At 40.9% G+C, this 16,968-nt stretch overlaps 1 protein-coding gene across 4 annotated transcripts in view; it reads left to right on the plus strand.

The window, feature by feature from the left end:
• anne (polyamine-transporting ATPase anne boleyn) overlaps positions 1–16,968 on the plus strand; it is a 40,784-nt gene that overhangs the window by 12,750 nt on the left and 11,066 nt on the right. The window contains exons 1-9 of one of the 4 annotated variants that reach the window (XM_022847060.2): positions 6,047–6,614; positions 11,543–11,601; positions 12,949–13,175; positions 14,150–14,243; positions 15,351–15,430; positions 15,583–15,646; positions 15,879–16,024; positions 16,297–16,420; positions 16,796–16,938. In XM_022847060.2, coding sequence (XP_022702795.1) covers positions 6,437–6,614; positions 11,543–11,601; positions 12,949–13,175; positions 14,150–14,243; positions 15,351–15,430; positions 15,583–15,646; positions 15,879–16,024; positions 16,297–16,420; positions 16,796–16,938 — 1,115 coding nt within the window. In that variant the 5' untranslated portion in view covers positions 6,047–6,436. Of the gene's footprint in view, positions 1–6,046; positions 6,615–8,893; positions 9,683–11,542; positions 11,602–12,948; positions 13,176–14,149; positions 14,244–14,668; positions 14,855–15,350; positions 15,431–15,582; positions 15,647–15,878; positions 16,025–16,296; positions 16,421–16,795; positions 16,939–16,968 lie in introns of those variants that run through there. The other 3 variants (XM_022847062.2, XM_022847064.2, XM_022847065.2) reach the window with 3 other exon arrangements.

Raw genomic sequence — 16,968 nt, forward strand, 5'->3', positions numbered from 1 at the left:
TGTGTGTGTGTGTGTGTGTGTGTGTGTGGGGTGTGTGTGTGTGTGTGTGTGTGTGTGTGTGTGTGTGTGTGTGTGTGTGTGTGTGTGTGTGTGTGTGTGTGTGTGTGTGTGTGTGTGTGTGTGTGCGCGTGCGTGTGTTTGTGTAGGTGCGTGTGTGTGTTTGTGTGGGAGTGTGTGGTAACTGACCACAGTAGAGGCCAGCCGGTTTCTTTCGGTGTCAAGTAGCTTTTAGCTAGAAGGGTAAGAGGACCCGGCGGTTTTTCTGTCATGTGCTGTGTGTTTGTCGCGCCATTGGAATACAGCAGGCCCAACATTAGGAATGTGATGACTACATATAGTTCTGAATGCAGCTAAATCAGCAGCTTAGCGGAGTTAATCACGAAAAGCTTTTTTTTTTCGTCACGCTGTCTGTGTGTCGGTGGTGTGATTTGTGTCGGTGCGTATTCTCGTTAACTATTTTGGATTTCGTGGCCGATCAGTGAGCGAATATAAATTGCTCCTACCAGCTTGTCATTTGTTTGCCGGAGCCAACTGGATTATTAAGCAGTGATGGCGACGAGCTCCAAAGAAACATGTAAGGGACGTCGGTTAATACCCACTGGGCCCATAGAACAGGATAGGTTCAACAAAACTTTATGATGTTCTGTTCACTGGTCGTCTGTTCGCTATTTTCGCGCGGGTCAATGCAACATGCTTTCTAGCATGATTCACTTTACGGTTGGATACTTTGTTCAAATCCATATACATGTATAGAACACAATGGTAAGCAATTATCGAAGGCTAAATTATACTGCGGTTTATTTAGTAATTTCTCTAACTGATTAGTTACGTGGCGTTTCCGGTTTATATTGCTTCGTCGTTTTATCGCCTTCGCTCGTACTTCACTTTGACTTCTGTCACCTGGTCGGCCGCATCGATTGCACCTATCTATTGTACAATCGAGAACTCTTCAACTTGTCAGTAACGGTTTTTAACACGCTACGGTACACTGGTAATTTCTGCTGCGTGTAGTTGTGTCCTTGATAATTTTCGATTGAGGATATTTGTCAAACACGCTGTAAAACATACAGTGATAACGGAGCGGGGATGACCAAGATAAAAATTTGATTGTCCTTTAATATCTGCCTGCATGATAGGCCGTTTCCATGTAAGATCTAGATTCCGCTCGACATTCCCTCGGGCACTATTGCACCGAAAATCACTATTTAAGTGTGCTTTAAGCTCGCTCAAGCACGAAGGCTGAAAGTCATCGTAGTGATGACTGAAAAACTCGTACCATTTTACTTTCACACTACCACGAATTCGGTGATGTCATATGCCTACTGCCGTAATAGGTCCTTTTTGATTTACCAGTTCCTGTTGAAGATTTGAGGTCCTGCGAGCTGTGCATTTAACGTAACATTCAGATTGTCTATCGTCAAAATCTATAGACCGCCTAATATCTCGTTGAATTTGTGAGTAATATTTTTTGGTTAGTTTTACATCGCGTAGAAGCAGGTGATAACTTTGGGCAATGCAGTTATCGAAAACTTAGCCGACTGGAAAGCCATCCATTATAATAGCGTTTCAATTAGCCTGTGCGTGGCTCGAATAGACCGCCCGGTGAATAATTACTGATTTCAGATGACCCGGAAAGGGTTCTTTATTGCTTCTACTCTATTTTATCTGAATTTTCTTGCTGTACTGAAAAAGATTTAACCGAATTCGACATCGATTGATTCTCGCTAGCGAAATTGATCAGGCTGTACCAAGGTCGCATGGTTTTTAGCGTCAGTAGAAAAAGAAACGTTCGAGTGCAGGAACAGGTACGCATAAGCAGATAGCACTGAAGATACAGGGTCATAATGTCGTATTCATCATATATGACACACTCCTCGCTTGCAGGTTTGACGTGCATATCCGTTTGAAAACCTAATCTGTATCACAATGTAGATTATTACTATATTATACGATATATATGTAGTCAAGTATAGAAGTGCTCGTTGTTTCCCGACCGCTTTATGGCTACGATACCTTTTCGTGCGTATCCGTTGCATATAAGTTTCCATTAAAATGTGATTTATTATCTATTTGGTGTAAACTCTAAGCGCCTAATGGCGATACCGATCGTAGGGTTCGAAACGTTTAGTTCTAAGGGTTTGATGAACGAAGATGGTGATCTTAAAATGATGACAAACATAAAAAGTTTAATGCGACCTCTACCGGTGAATGAACACTTTATTAATTAGCTGAAAGTGTGGTGCACGTAAGCTGAGATCTTAATGCAAAAAGCTTGATACACATCTATTTGAATGTATCCTGCCTCTACAAAGGACAAAGGTCAGCTTCAATAAACTCTGTTTGAATTACCATACGCTGATGATTATAGCACGACAAAAACGGTAACAATAATGGTTAATTCTATCAATTTGTTCTTAGTATAAGGAAAAAACTTTATATTTTCAGTTTTTCCGTCACAATCAAAGGCAAGCTGGGTCCTTCTGAACAGAAATTCTTTATTGACATCATTTTATTGAATGAGAAAAAAATTCCAGCGGATTTCCCGTAGAGTGTAGGACGACTAAGGCACATTTAGGACTTATCGGGCTTGTGTAGGGCAGTAATGATTAAACTGTTCAGGCTTCTGCAGGCATCGACGCGTGCCACCTGACGTCTTTGTGTCGTCATTATAGTCATTGTTTTAATTCGTCTGTTTATAGTGATAATCCTAAGGATCCAGTGGAGCAGGCGAGTGTAAAAAACACAGCCAGTTGAGTAAACAACGTATTTTAAAGATGACTGGTTTCTTAGTACCATTTGGCCTATTCTATGCTACGCAGTCCGCAAATTTCGCTTCCTCTTTCTATCTACGCTAGAGATATTGTGAAAACATCGCGCACTAAAGCTGTTGTTATCGCCGAATGTGTTCAGGGCTCGAACTACGATCATCCTAGCTCCAAGTCGCCATCGTCATAGCGCTGGAAGCTAGATAGAAGCTTCGCTCCTGAGAGCATCCTCAACAGATACAGCTTGGAATAGTAACAGATCATCAGCAATATCTTTATCTACCTCTACATAGGTTGACAAGCTAAAGTACTTATCTAAGTAGAGTTATTTACTGTATTTTTTGCCTGTAACCCTTCGTGAGAGCTGGACCGGCTTTTCTACCGTTCGCAGAATATTGTCTTGCATCGTTACGATTTTCACTCGCTAGAACCGCCTATTAAATATACTCTACCTACCGCTCTAGGTCCTAGAATTAAAGAAATTCAGCAGCTTCACTTGTAAAAATGTTTTAAAAATCTGAGCGTTTAGAACGTGCACCTATAAACGTGTAATCAATCCAGAGTGATTAATCTCTAATCATTTGGGCAATTAACTACGCGCTTACTGGAAGAAAGTAAGTTATCCAATTGTATTTCGTCACAAAATATCGATTTTTTTTTTTTTAACGTTTAAGCAGGCGCCGTAAGGTGCATCGTTTCGTTAACGAGTAGCGTGCTTTGATAACTTTAATTTTCAATATATGCTTATTTCTTTTAAAAAAAAAATGAACAAAAAATCATCAACATTCTATGCAGTATAGCGTTGTCACGCACCCTAAGTGTCCACTGCTACGAGCGGTTTAACTATTGCAGAAGTTGTAAATTGAGACAATATCAATGCTTTCTCGTCATGTATTTCTTGTCGAGACCGTTAATTGTTTGCACTATTTGCTTCTTTAGCAAGGTCTTGGTTGGTGCTTGGGTTGACGTTCGTGAGGCGAGTTCAGTCGATAAGAGGTCATTCTGGGCTGCATTTTAAATGCGAAAAGGTCCATCGGCCATCTGATCATTGCCTAGGTTAACTAATCTTGCCATGCTAGTGGTCAGACTGTGCTCGAAAAGTGCCTGGAAAGGAGTGCCGCTCATAGATGGCTAATCGTTTTATGTTATCCTTTATTTCCCGAAAATTCAATGCGAGATTGGTTTATCGTCCCGTTCACACCAACAGCTTCTGTCGGGCGACGGACACCCAGTGTCGATTTGCAATCAACATCAATTACAAACGTATCAAATCCTGCCGTCAGCCTCTTTAATTTTTTAGATTTCTTAAAAAAAAATATGCTTTTTTTCTTTGTCAGGGTGGCTGTATTATGTAGAAAGGAGACATTTTTTGTTCATCGGCTATCATCTACAGTTTCTATCAATATGAATTGATCTGTGACACTAGCGAGACTGGTCCAAGGTGTTATTATTACTATAGATTAGTTTTGATCGGAACGATTGCGGCTCATGGTTGTAGAACACTTGCCTACTACGTACCTAAAGGTGACACAAAAAACAGAGGTCAGTGTCCCTGTCATGACGCATTAACATCAGGGTTACTTTATACAGCGTCAAGAGCGCGACTAGGATATCGAACATGTTTTCCGTAATACGTGTTATTAGTTGTCGTTTACCGGCGATAATATCGATCTATTTGCAAACTGGGTCATAGACATATACTTGTATATGTGCATATATGTGTAAGAGTCTCTGTTGATACGTTTACATAAATAGGCGAAGAAATTTTTTGTGGGCTTGTAAAGTTTGTGCAGCAACTATAAAGTGAGGATTTTATCGATTGATTAACTTGCTTGTTCTAAGAACTGGGACCGTTCCGTCGAAAGTTGACACTTGATTAAGGTGCCTTGTCACCATTCAGATAATCCTGCGGTAGCACCGTTGGGACATAAGTAAGCTACGAAACGTAGAAATCTGATCAGGGCAGACGCACATAGAAATGCGCCGTAACAACAAACTTGACGTGCTTGAAAATATAATGCAACAATAAGTAATCCTGATCAAAAACCGTTTTTCGATCCGGCGCAACGAGCGTTCGACTTGTTCAGAATTTCGGCAAGTAGCACATAAGCGAGCCGTGTTTCTAAGTAACAACAAATACTTCTTCTTTCTTTGTGTATATACTTTGATTACTATTTGATAGTGTTACTTATTAACTGCTACCACGGAAGATGGTTAATTCAAGTGTTCGTATACGCATCACATATTTGTGCCGTCGGCATCTGGAATAACTTATCGAGCTAGGACCTGTGTCTTCCTTCCAAGGTTCCACTCAGGACGCAAATCCTTGTCCAGAAAACGTTGTCGTGTTAGAGACATTACTTTCGATGCCAGTCACTAGTTTTGACCTGATTTAAAATATTTCAGTGATTTTAAAGTCTTCGGTGAATTCACAACAAGACGCTGTAAATAGTGCTCAAGTACAGCGTTTCCATAACTGCCCTCAACCCTCCGTTCTCCATTCTACTACAGGCATTGCTATCCAGCTCCAAGGATCTTTTTTGGGGTATGGGGGTTATTATGGGCGATCTACAGGCACTGGGTGGAGGAAAGAATTACCATTACTTCGTCGACCTTCCGATTTATTCGTATACTGTGTTCGTACATTCGTATACTGTAGAAATCCAATCGGTACCTACTGAGGTAACAAACTGTAACTACCACGTGGATCGACGCATCCACTTCGACGACATCGATGCTGGCGAGGTTCTTCCAAGCCACGTGCCCTAGATGCTTAAAAGTTAAGTGATCCGTGGGGCTTTGCAAGCTTTATTTCAGGAAACATTTTTAGTTTCACAAACAAGGAGAGTTTAGTTGACATCATTTCTAGGCCACTGTATCATTGATTTTGTATCAAAGTATGATAGTACGTATTCCGCTGTTTGCAGGATAACTTCTGACTGAGATATAGCGTTAAACGAACTTATCCGTTCAACAGTAGTATGTATATTTGTTTAGCGCTTGACGAGATATACCTTACGAGTGATATTTCAGCGTGAGTCGTACATAATCAATGAGTGATTCATATCCCCGCAAAGTCTAATCTAAACAAGAAGATGCGGCTACTTGACTATACAGACACCTGCATACATATACGCAGTACTAAAGATTAGTTTATCTTTTTTTCTTTTCGCTCTCAAGTCGGATTGTTATCGCAGGGGGCATTGCTAAAGGCTGTTTTTTCTCGTAACCAAATTACGTATGTGTCCTCGTACGGAATTAACGTATTGATCCAATTGTGATTACGAAGTATAACCACCGATGTGGCATTTTTCAATGAGTCAGTTGAGGGTAGTTTTTTTACCCGAACGATACAACTTTTCGTGCTTCTGTTCTGAACTTATCAGTAGTGTCCCCGTAACGGACTCGGAGTACGTGTATCGTAGCATAGCAGACGAATAGCGCCGCTACAATATGGTCGACATAGCTTGTTAGGCAAATGATCGTCGTTGGAATTTTACTAAGTTGATTAAGGATGGCGCCTGAAACGTTTTTTTTTTCCAAGACTGAACCTAGGATAAAGATCGTGCATGACACGAGTTCTTTGCTTCACATTGGTCTTCGATATAAGTGGCAAAGATCGGTTGGACTATCAAACATTTTGAAAACCGATTTCGAAAGAGGAAAAATCGATGATGGTAGACAAAGAGGACTGTCAAAAAGGTATCAAGCCGAAGATCAATGGTGTTATCCCGCTGAGTCCAACAAATCATGAACAGCAGGGCGACCATTTTATCGCCGGCCAAAATGAGGACAAAGAGCAGCAGTCGATCAACAGTGGCGGGGACCGCCGCTCAGAAAACGACCGAGGTGAGTCCGTTGCATCAGAGAATACTTACGTGTTGTAATAAGCTATAATTCAATAATAAGACAACTGTGATGATTGAGGAACTGTGGACGACATCCGTTTTGAGTCCGGTTTCATAAGTTTAAGGAAGTTTGTTAAGTTAAACAGCTGTCTTATAGACAAATCTAACAATATTTTCAAAAATACGACATTGTACGTTTACTACAATGTGCTGTAGAGAATGATGAGTTACTCTATAGTTATCGTATCCCATGAGCCTTCCCGCAGGACAAAGAAGTCGTTTAAATTTGAATTTCTAACCACTTAGTCAGTCCTCGTTTGAAGCCAGTAGTTTTGGATTGCTTAACGATTGTAGCTCAAGGTTATTAGGGGATATGTGGTTACGTGAGGCTTTAACATATATTTTTACATCGAGCGCCTTTGAAAACAGTTGCGCAGAAATAGACCGCGGTCGCTTAGGCCGAGAATCGCAGCCGTGGTGGCAGTTTCGTTGAACAATTACACCGTCATCGATAGTTCAATATCGAAACATGAAGAAAAGTAACACAGATTCGGTTACAGATCATGGAGACAGACCTAATACAAAAAGTTCCACTATTATTAATTAAGCAAATAATAAATATCAAGAAAAAATCCAAAGAAATCGGATGAAACAACTGCCCAATACAATTTATACAAATAATCTGTAGAGCTGTTCTAAATGGAAACCTGCCAGTCGAGGCCATGTATCGTAGTCGCATCTCAGACCGTTTATCATTAGCGTCCCCTCACATCTTTCCTTCCTTTCGTTTGTGGCGTAATGGCGCCGTGTGTACGACCTTTAACCGGGCTTTGCGATAACTGAGCGGAGCAAGGAGTTCAGCGACTTGCTATTAAAAATTGTCTACGAAGGTTTAGCATAATCCTACCTAGAGCGGTGCTTACCCGAGGAAGAAAGGCTTACGCATCATAATCTTCGGTTAGGAGGACAATTCTTATGATTCTAACGTACGAGGCAAAGAAAACGGTCTAGACTTGCTTCGTGAAGTACAGGAGTGTCCACGTGCTCATATACACTTTTCTGGTATTTGTATCGCTGCACTGAGATCTTCATGACTGCTTTTTCACTATCTTTTACAGACTACATCATTCATTATCTTGTCTCTCAGCTTGTACGCGCTGTAACGCTGCCCTTGGTCCGTCTACGAGTGGGCAGCACTGGCACAAAATAGTGTACTCGGAAAATTAACTCATTACTACTACGATTATCCTAATAGGAAATGACCGACTAAAAACAAAACCCACGTTTGAAATGTTAGAGAGTTAGAATAACGCTTATTTCAGGAACCCAGGCACCTCCAAGAGCCATGTCAAAATATTCCTTTATGTGCCCGGTGGCGTTCTGCGTAAACAAATACTAGCAACTAAAAACAATTGCAGTACAAGTATCGCTGCGTGCACCATTATAGTTGTCCTAGGTGCGACTCCCTATTGACGTGTACGCAGGAAATTTCCGCGTGTGGCGTGCTTTCTAAGGCTAAGAGATACGCTTATCCAGGGATCTTCTTTTTTCGTCGAATAGAGTACGTGCATTGTGCAGAGTGCCATTCCTCGACCGAGCAAGGCATTTTTAAGTAGTTGTACTGTTAGTTTCATTTATTCTGAACTTTTGCAGCAGCTTCGTAAAACACGATTAAGGTCAACAGTGTCACCCTAAATAACTTATCTCTAGAGTCGGAACTCAAGCTAGGATTTTTTTTTGAGCAGAACGGCTTTGGATAGTAAAGAAAAATGTTTTCGACGGTGTATAACGAACGATACATTATAAATCAGCAACAATAAAATGGCTTTTGTTTTTGAAAATCTAACAGCGAACCCGAGTCAATTATCCGTGTGGGAACAAAGATATACTTATTTGAAGTCCCTCCGAGCGATCCGTTCTACGTGCGCATACTACAAGACTATGATTTGGGTCCCTCCATAAGGCGCGTCCCTTGAAGCTCCTTACTGTACAACTCTGGCAATAGAGAATAATTACTAGATTGCTTGTAAATTGTAGCTATAAAGGACAAGTATGCACCAGTCTACCCGTCCAATATTTCGGCTACATTCACTTTTAATAAGTTCTGTTAGTTAATAGTTATTTAAAGTAGCAATCCCCAGAATGAAGATGGGAACGCTTGCTAGTGGAGAGGGTCTACGCCCGGGTGGCGCCGAACAGCGACCCCACTCATAGTGGAAGCGCGGTGGAAAGCAACGGGTGCGAAAGGCAATAGAAAAGAAGAATCAACAAGCGCTCGCTATCGTTGCGGCACGCCTTGGCCGCGGTGTTCTTTGACCAGGTTGAAGATTCGCGTTCTTATGCTTTGACACCGTTAGAGACCTTTGTTCACAGTTAGAAACAGTGCGAGAAAGGATTTCTTCAGATACTGATGTGCTTACGCCTATAATCTTCATGATAGCACTGGCTGAGTGTGACAGATTCCGGACTCAAATCTGTTATCCCCAGATCGTTCCATAAAACCAGCTAGCTTCTCTTGTGATATTTGCGCTGGCGCAGACTTAACCGCAGCAACAGCGATGTGACTAGACATGTCTCGATGTAGGAAGCCATATACTGGTGTATTTCCCCTACGAGAATATATTCATCGTCTGTCGATGGACTAAGCAAGTCGATCACGGGGAAGCTTCTAAGCAGTATGCATGTGAGAACTGTGTGGGCGCGCTACCGTGTTTGCTCTGTACCTGAGGAAAATCGGCAAACGATATCAGATCAGATGCGTCCACTGTTCCGCAAATGGCGTCGTTATTTGGGGGCTGGATTAAAGTGTTTCGTCACAAAAACTTAAGCGCTCAGTGAGTACAATAAGCACGTGTTACTGTGCATTACTAAGGGTGTCGTTAGCACGCGTCGGCACTATGGAGAATAGCTGGTGCAGCACGAATAAGAAGTGAAGTATGAAAACGTTGGCCGAACAATACAGGAGGGGCACCGTGCTGCCAGGGGTGGTGGGTCATCGATTGCGAAAGAGCCCCACCGATAATGACGATAAACAGCCACTGCTCACATGTGATACAGGACAATTAAGTGGTAATGACTTTATCCGTTATCTAAAATGCACCTTAGATGCGTTCGCCGTCGACGAAACCTAGACAGATATCATTAACGTTCGATCGTCCATGAGTTCGAAACGCTGCAATGGCCACAATAATAACAGTAAACGTTTTAGGACCAAAAAAAGGATCTGTTTAGTGTTATACTAATCGATTTTATCAATAGATAAGGAGCCTCTATCTGTTTGTTCGTTGGGACTACGTAAGTTAATGAATATTTGTAGCTGGCTGTGTTGATTTCGCATATGGTTCGAACCTCGTTCTTTTTCCTGTGTTTATTTTCTGTTTGTCAGACTTTTGTTTTGCTAGCACGCTCTAAACTAATTAAATGTCTCGAAAAAAATAAAGTGTCACAAGCACACATTTTCTATAGCCGAATCTCTATGAGATAATATGATTGATAGAAGTGTAGTAGTTTGTCGGTGAATGTATCCCCTATACGATTTAAACGTTGAACCCAGTTCGTGTGTATAGAATAGTTACTTCAAACGGTTACCGTTTACCACAGCCATCGTGGTTTTGTAACCTCAAAACTGCTACGGGATTGTTACAGTAGAACGAAGCACCTTACTTAATATTAGCCTGTTTTGCCTCCATAGTGGGCTGCGGCAGCTGTGAAGTTCTGAACTTTGTGGGTCGAAGATGTGGACTTTGTGGATCTGCCCTAGTATAATGCTAATCCATCTGAACTAGAGCGACGAGAGATAGTTCTACATAAAAAAAATGCTTTTACGTAATATATCTTAACGGCAAATGGGATAAAAGGCACAAAATAACAGAAATATGTAACTAAGAATAAATTTAGCAAGTGATGATGACTTGGCTTGAAAAAATGCTTTACCATCGCGTTATTATATATATATATATATATTATTGGATTGCCGAAAAAGTGTCGACCACCTAAACCACTGGCGTTGGTACCATTTAGAAGCTAGAATTTGGGAGCGGCAGATGTGACTTTACTTGAGCGTAAGGTAGAGGTGAGTGAAACTTGGGAAAAAAATTGCTGTATTTCCCAATTTTGTTACGGTACAAATGCTGCTCGGGCCCATAAAAAGTTCGTGTTGTTTGTGGTCAACGGATGGTTCTGTCGTTATCGCTCTGGAAATTTCTTAGCTACGGAAGAGTTGCCGACTGCGAAGGCTGACATCGTCAAAAAGATTAAACCACCATGCACTATCGAAGAGTTTTAGATTATACAAAGGACGCTGGCACAATTTTACTCGGTTGTATTATATCTGCTAGACTCTACAGAACCGTAATGAATCGAGCTTCTTCTAAAACGGTTAACCGCGAATTATAAAAACTAGATGACATACTATGAAAAAAATATGCTCTAAGATCTGTGACAAAAGCCGAACCGACGTCAAGGGATATGGAAAGGAATCATGCACCACGACATAATGCCGCCTGGCAGAACGGTTGGTTCGGAACAATATTGCAACAGGCCATTGAACAGAACAGACCGCCATCGGTGGAAAACAAAGGGTGTCGTCTTCCATTGTCAAAATGCTAGACCACACACGGACCTTTAGCTACCCGACAAAAAGTGAGAGAATGTGGATGGGAAATTGCAATGTGACTGCCTCACAGCACCGTTGTTGCACCATCTGTTCCGGTGGTTATCATGTTACCGGGAAAATGACTGAAGGACATCTATCAGGATGGCGCATAATTAGTCGAGTAATACCGTTTTAAAGTTGAAAATGTTTGCTGTAGCTTTGGCTTAAGTACCGTTAATACTCTTTCGACAACCTAATACGTATTTATATTAATAAGGAAGAAAAGCTCAATGTCTTGAACCTGACCTAATTTATTTCATTATTCGCGTTTACAGGCTGTTCGAGTACGGTCACCTCCTTTCAGAAGATCACCGAAGATGACTTCAGTAACCTTGTAAGTTCGTTACATTCGGTTCCGTAGGTAGAGACAGCGCATGCGTTTTCGTTTCCGTGTTGAGTGCACGCATCGTTCTGCACATAAGATCCGCCTTAATTTTAATTCGGATTCGGATAAATATATGATGAACGATGTTTGCTGCAGTCTTAGATTTATTTGTGTACATTTTTTACGTTTATGTCATGCTTAGTGAAGAACTACAAAGTTTATTGAAAAACCGCTTCGTTTGTCGTTGTAAATGATGTCGGCGCATGGGCCTGTACGCTGCTAAGCGCTGATGATTCACGACCTCTGATTTCTGACAACCTTCAAAGCATTTGCCTTCATCCGCGATAACTGTCTGATTGTATTTACTTGATTGTCTAACACGGTTGGATGCTCACGCACTAAGGGCGCGCAATCGTGATGTTATGTGATGTATATTAGGTAAATAATTATAATTACTATGCTTGTCTATACATACGAACGTGTCTCTGTCTATGTATTATAGTCTATTTTGCTTAGTGGATCAATGTTTGTTAATAAATATTCATTCCGGTTTAGCTCGTTCGTTAACATAGCGGTTCCAAGGTGGTGGTACGTAACGGTTACGTATTTGAAAAATGCTCTTAATACCTCGTGTTTTCGATGAATTACCTTTTGGGTTCGCTTGAAATAACAAATCGATCTAATAGTTCCGGAACACATTCTATGTAGAACGAGTTACAACTCCCAAGTGAGCGTGACCACATCTTAGAAATAGAAATACACTTTTTTTTACCTATTTTTACTCGAAGCCAAAAGATGCGAGAATTGTTAGCGTTAGTTGGAAAAAAGAATTAAAATGAACCACTGAGACAAGGGACCCGTTAAGCCCAGAAGGGTCACTCAGATATTGGATTAAATCACATTCGCGCAGTGAGTTCATAGCCGACGGCATTGTATCGGGAAACAGGGGCTAATTTTTACGAGCTGCAAGCGATTTGATTGTGATCTGCCGGCTTTGGGCGCCAGTCAATTGGACTTATTCGATCCCGCACTGATACTCGCGAGTCTTAAGAAAAGTTGACGTTTATAGACACCTTTTATTGCATGATCGCAGCTTCTCAGGTAGCTGAGAGGCTTTTGTCTGTTTTATGTACTTTCCTATTTTTCGGGATTACCTTTACGTGAACAAGATCTTGGAATCACCTCTTTTTAGGTACACCAAGGACCTACCTTTACCTAACGTCGAAGGGGACGAAGTTTTCCTGAACTCATCGAAGGTTTCCCCAAAAGACGGCGTGACAATTACGCACGAGCAGACCGAATATATGTTGAAGCTGTTTCAATCGAATAATATAATTTCTGTCTGCCGTATTACAGAAGTGCTATGGATACAAACGCAACCTGGCCAAGACCTTCGTTACGTGGCTGGGCATCGTGTGTACACTGGGTCTCGCTCGACTCGTGTTTCATTGGAAGCCTGACTGGATGCTCCGATGCACCCATGAAGTATGCCCACTAGCAGAAGCTACGAAAGTTCGCCTTGTAGATCAGTACGACCAAATTTTCGTCGAGGATGTTCATATTATTACACCATACAGCGTACGGTACGGGTTTTTATTGTTAATCCATTCTTTTCATCAATTTATGTTGGTTGGAGTTGATTATTCAACTGATATTTTACAGTCAAATTATATTTTACCCTCTGACGGTACACCTGTAAAAGTTTTAGAAGTAGAGCATTGGTAGCACGGCCAATATCCCAGTGGTTAATCGAAACGAAATCCAGTAACTGGCAAAGCCAAAAAAAAAAAGCTTTGTTATTAAGCCATTGCAAAATAAATAGGGCATACAGGCCAGAAACAACTTATCTTGTGTAATTATAAAAAAAAAAATGTTTTTCTCTCTGTAAGTGATTAGCCATTTCGATAAAGGCCGGTGCAATACGTTCACGCCAACTGAAACCAGCTTCTAGAAGGACAAATACGTTTTTCCTCTAAGCATGTTCACATTGCCTGCAACTTTACTACGCATGCCAAAGGATTCCTATATGAATAGTTGTCTTCTCTCACTCGGTCTTAAGTCCACCTCTATCTGACTGCAGCAATACACGAACTGGTTCCATCATGCTGTCTTAATGACTCATTGACTTACTGCTCCTCACTAAGGGCTGGAGGAGCGTTAAGTAAGATCGACATTCTTTAAGGATCACGTGTTGAGCCTAGAAGATTTTCTGCTTGAGCCGTCGTGTTGCGGCTACCTGTCTTAGAGGCTTTAACGCTAACGGCTGAAAGCGGCATTATTTTTGAAAGACTAACGTTTTGATGAAATGAACCCTGTTTAGCTATTAAGGCTCTATGTCTTGAGTCGGAACTTCTCGTGGCTAACTTGAGGGAGAACTAAATAGCCAAAGATACGACGTCGTAATAGAAGCTTAACGACCAGAGCGCTTTGTGGACGGTCACAGTAGCTTTTCCTTAGCCTGTTTTCCCTCACATTCTAGATACACTTTTAGGACCAGGACGAGTATCAGGCACTAACGGCTACGTTTCCTCGTTTCGTTTTTAACTTAATCTTTCAGCTTAAGTGAACTGTTCAACGATTTTGAGGGAAACCTTGAAAAGGTTTGGGATGAAGTAGGTGATATCGACACCCTTGTTCAGCTGGAACCAGGAGTAAGTTCTAAGATATTAGCCATATCCTGAGTCTCTATGATGGACAAAATCATTAAAGCTGCTTACAACGAAGTTTGGATAATTAGTTGAAATTCAGTTCATATTGGTGGATTGCTGAAGCCTTCGAGCGTACGATTGTAGTTAGTGTAGTCATTACATTACTCCATTACAGGCTTCTCTAGGCACGTGTTTTTTTTGATCACATAGTTTCTTGGTAGTAAAATTGAGCCATATAAGTCGATCAAACTGAAATTAGTATGTCACCACCAGCTGAGTTGATAGTAATCAATATATTAAATACGATTGAATCAAAAAAATATCGATAATACGCCTGGCTCATGCTGTTTCAAATCCGGCTCGCCGCCGGGCCTGTGGCGTGACATTGACCTGCGTGCCTGCTATACACAGGCCGTATTTCAGAGTGTGCGGACACGTGCTTTATAGCTTGCAAGCGCTTTGAAGAGAACGACTTTTGGTCACGTTTCGTTTTTTTTTGAACGAAGATGGAGTACCAAAGAGCGTACATCATGTTCTGTGTTCAGAACGAAATAAAATGTTCGCAAGCGATGCCAACGCTGCAGAAGACTTTTGGAGACCAGGCTATGATTCAGGTATGACGTAAATACAATCGTCTGAGTATTGCTCTAAGGCTGGGCCCAGGCCTGAGAAAACTACAAGATCTAAATTAAAAATCAAGCTTCTTAGCACCCCTTTCGACTATCGAAAAATTGCGCAGTTCGATTGTCACTGCGGATAAGTAGCAGGACATTTTAAGAAGACTGCGTAATTTTGTCTGTTCAAAATGCCTGAATTCTGGAAGAACAAATCGTTTGTTATTTACCACGATCGGCTCATCACACATCGTTTTTTGGAAGAGCACCATAACCTTTGTTGCTTAAACCTTACCTTCATATTCACCCTATATAATTGCCTGTCACCTTCCCTCTCCTCAAATTCGAAAAGCATCTGTACAGTTGGTACAAAGCTGAATTCTTGAGACTGATTTAGGGATTGATGTTTGTTCTTTACGGAAACACTACTGAGCTATAATATTTAGCTCTAGATTTAAAAATAATGTTATTAAATGTTTATTTTTTGAAATTAAAGGGAGGCTTGAGATACACCGATCGATTGCGCCTTTTCGAGAATAAGAAACGCAAGTTCCTCTGGGACGGGGACTTGCAAAAGTAAGTGTCAAGCCGAGCTTAAATTGCGCTTTTGCCTACAGAGCACTATCACGTGCATACAGCATGCAAAGTGGTATAGGTAGCTATCTACTTGAATCACCAAAACTTTGAAAGGAAATATAGGAGTATTGTTGTTTTCTGGTAAATTTCAGATTCGTTCGACTGCACGGCCTAGATCACAATACGCCATGCTCGTACATAGTGAAGAACCGACAGGTAAAAGACGTAACATTGAAGAGCGCTTACAGCGATACTTCTAGATACAATAATATCTATCCAGAACATTTTTTAAAGATGAAGATATTAGGACCCGCAGAGACGATTCAAGCTAGTGGGTTGTTTTTACTCTCGTTGAGGTCAATGATCTCATTGCGGAAGTTTCCTGATATGATATAAAACATGAAAGAAAAATTCGATAAATATGACTTTTACGTTGCTGTATTATTAGGGCCTAACGTTGAAGGAGGAGATCGTACGACGTGTTCTCTTTGGCAACAACCTTATCGACGTCGATGTACAAGGAGTAATGTCGATTCTCTTCAAAGAAGTTCTTGAGCCATTCTATATGTTTCAGGTGTTCTCAGTCATTATTTGGTAATTACGTTAGATATGTATTTCTAGGCTAGAACAACGCATTATTTGAAAGCGTTTTAATTCGCCTGAGTGTTGTGCTTGATATAAAAAGTAGACCTAGATAGAGCTTCATAAAGGCCGCTTTTTTCCATGATTTTCGAGGATAATTTCTGTCCTTTACAGTACTACTACTACTGGGTGAGCGAATAATTTCGAAAGCTACATGATACAGTTCCCAATGTATAACGCAAATACCTGGCTGATGACTCTTTTATTGTTGCATATACTTTTAGGTTTATGGATCAATATTATTACTACGCTGCATGTATCATCATCATCTCTGTATTCTCCCTCTGTATCGGCGTTCGTCAAATTTACAAAAACCAAAGAGCCTTGAGAAATACGGCCATAGGCAAGGTTTGTAATCATCTTCGTGATAAACATTTGAATGTTTGTGTGGTAATTCTTTTGTATCGTTTGCGATCAGTTCTGCAGCTGGACATTTGTACGGTTATTAGCATAGACAATGAACAGGTTTTTTTTCTGTAAGTTATGATTATGTTGGATAGTTTAAAATTTTCAAAATATGTCTACAAAATTCTAATATAACCCTAGACTAACTCTCTAATCTGATTTCTAAATATGTTCTAGTATAGGTAGCGCATCATAAATTTGAATATATCAGACTTCATAAACGGAACAACGTATTCCCTGAAAAGAGCACATTTGGTGGCTGGTTACGTTATGAAACCTGAAGTAGCGTTCCTTTTTGTCGCTTGTTTCGTATCGCAGGACATCGTGTCGGTGAAACGCGTAAGGGCAAAAGGCGAAACTATCGAACAGATATCCTCGGAACATTTAGCGCCGGGTGACGTGATAATTATACCTCGCCACGGCTGTATGATGCACGTTGACGCTGTACTTGTTACAGGGAGGTTCGTTACTTCCCATTAATGAATATATCA

Source organism: Varroa jacobsoni, unplaced genomic scaffold (genome assembly GCF_002532875.2).
Source record: "Varroa jacobsoni isolate VJ856 unplaced genomic scaffold, vjacob_1.0 scaffold_1265, whole genome shotgun sequence".
Taxonomy (NCBI): Eukaryota; Metazoa; Arthropoda; class Arachnida; order Mesostigmata; family Varroidae; genus Varroa; species Varroa jacobsoni.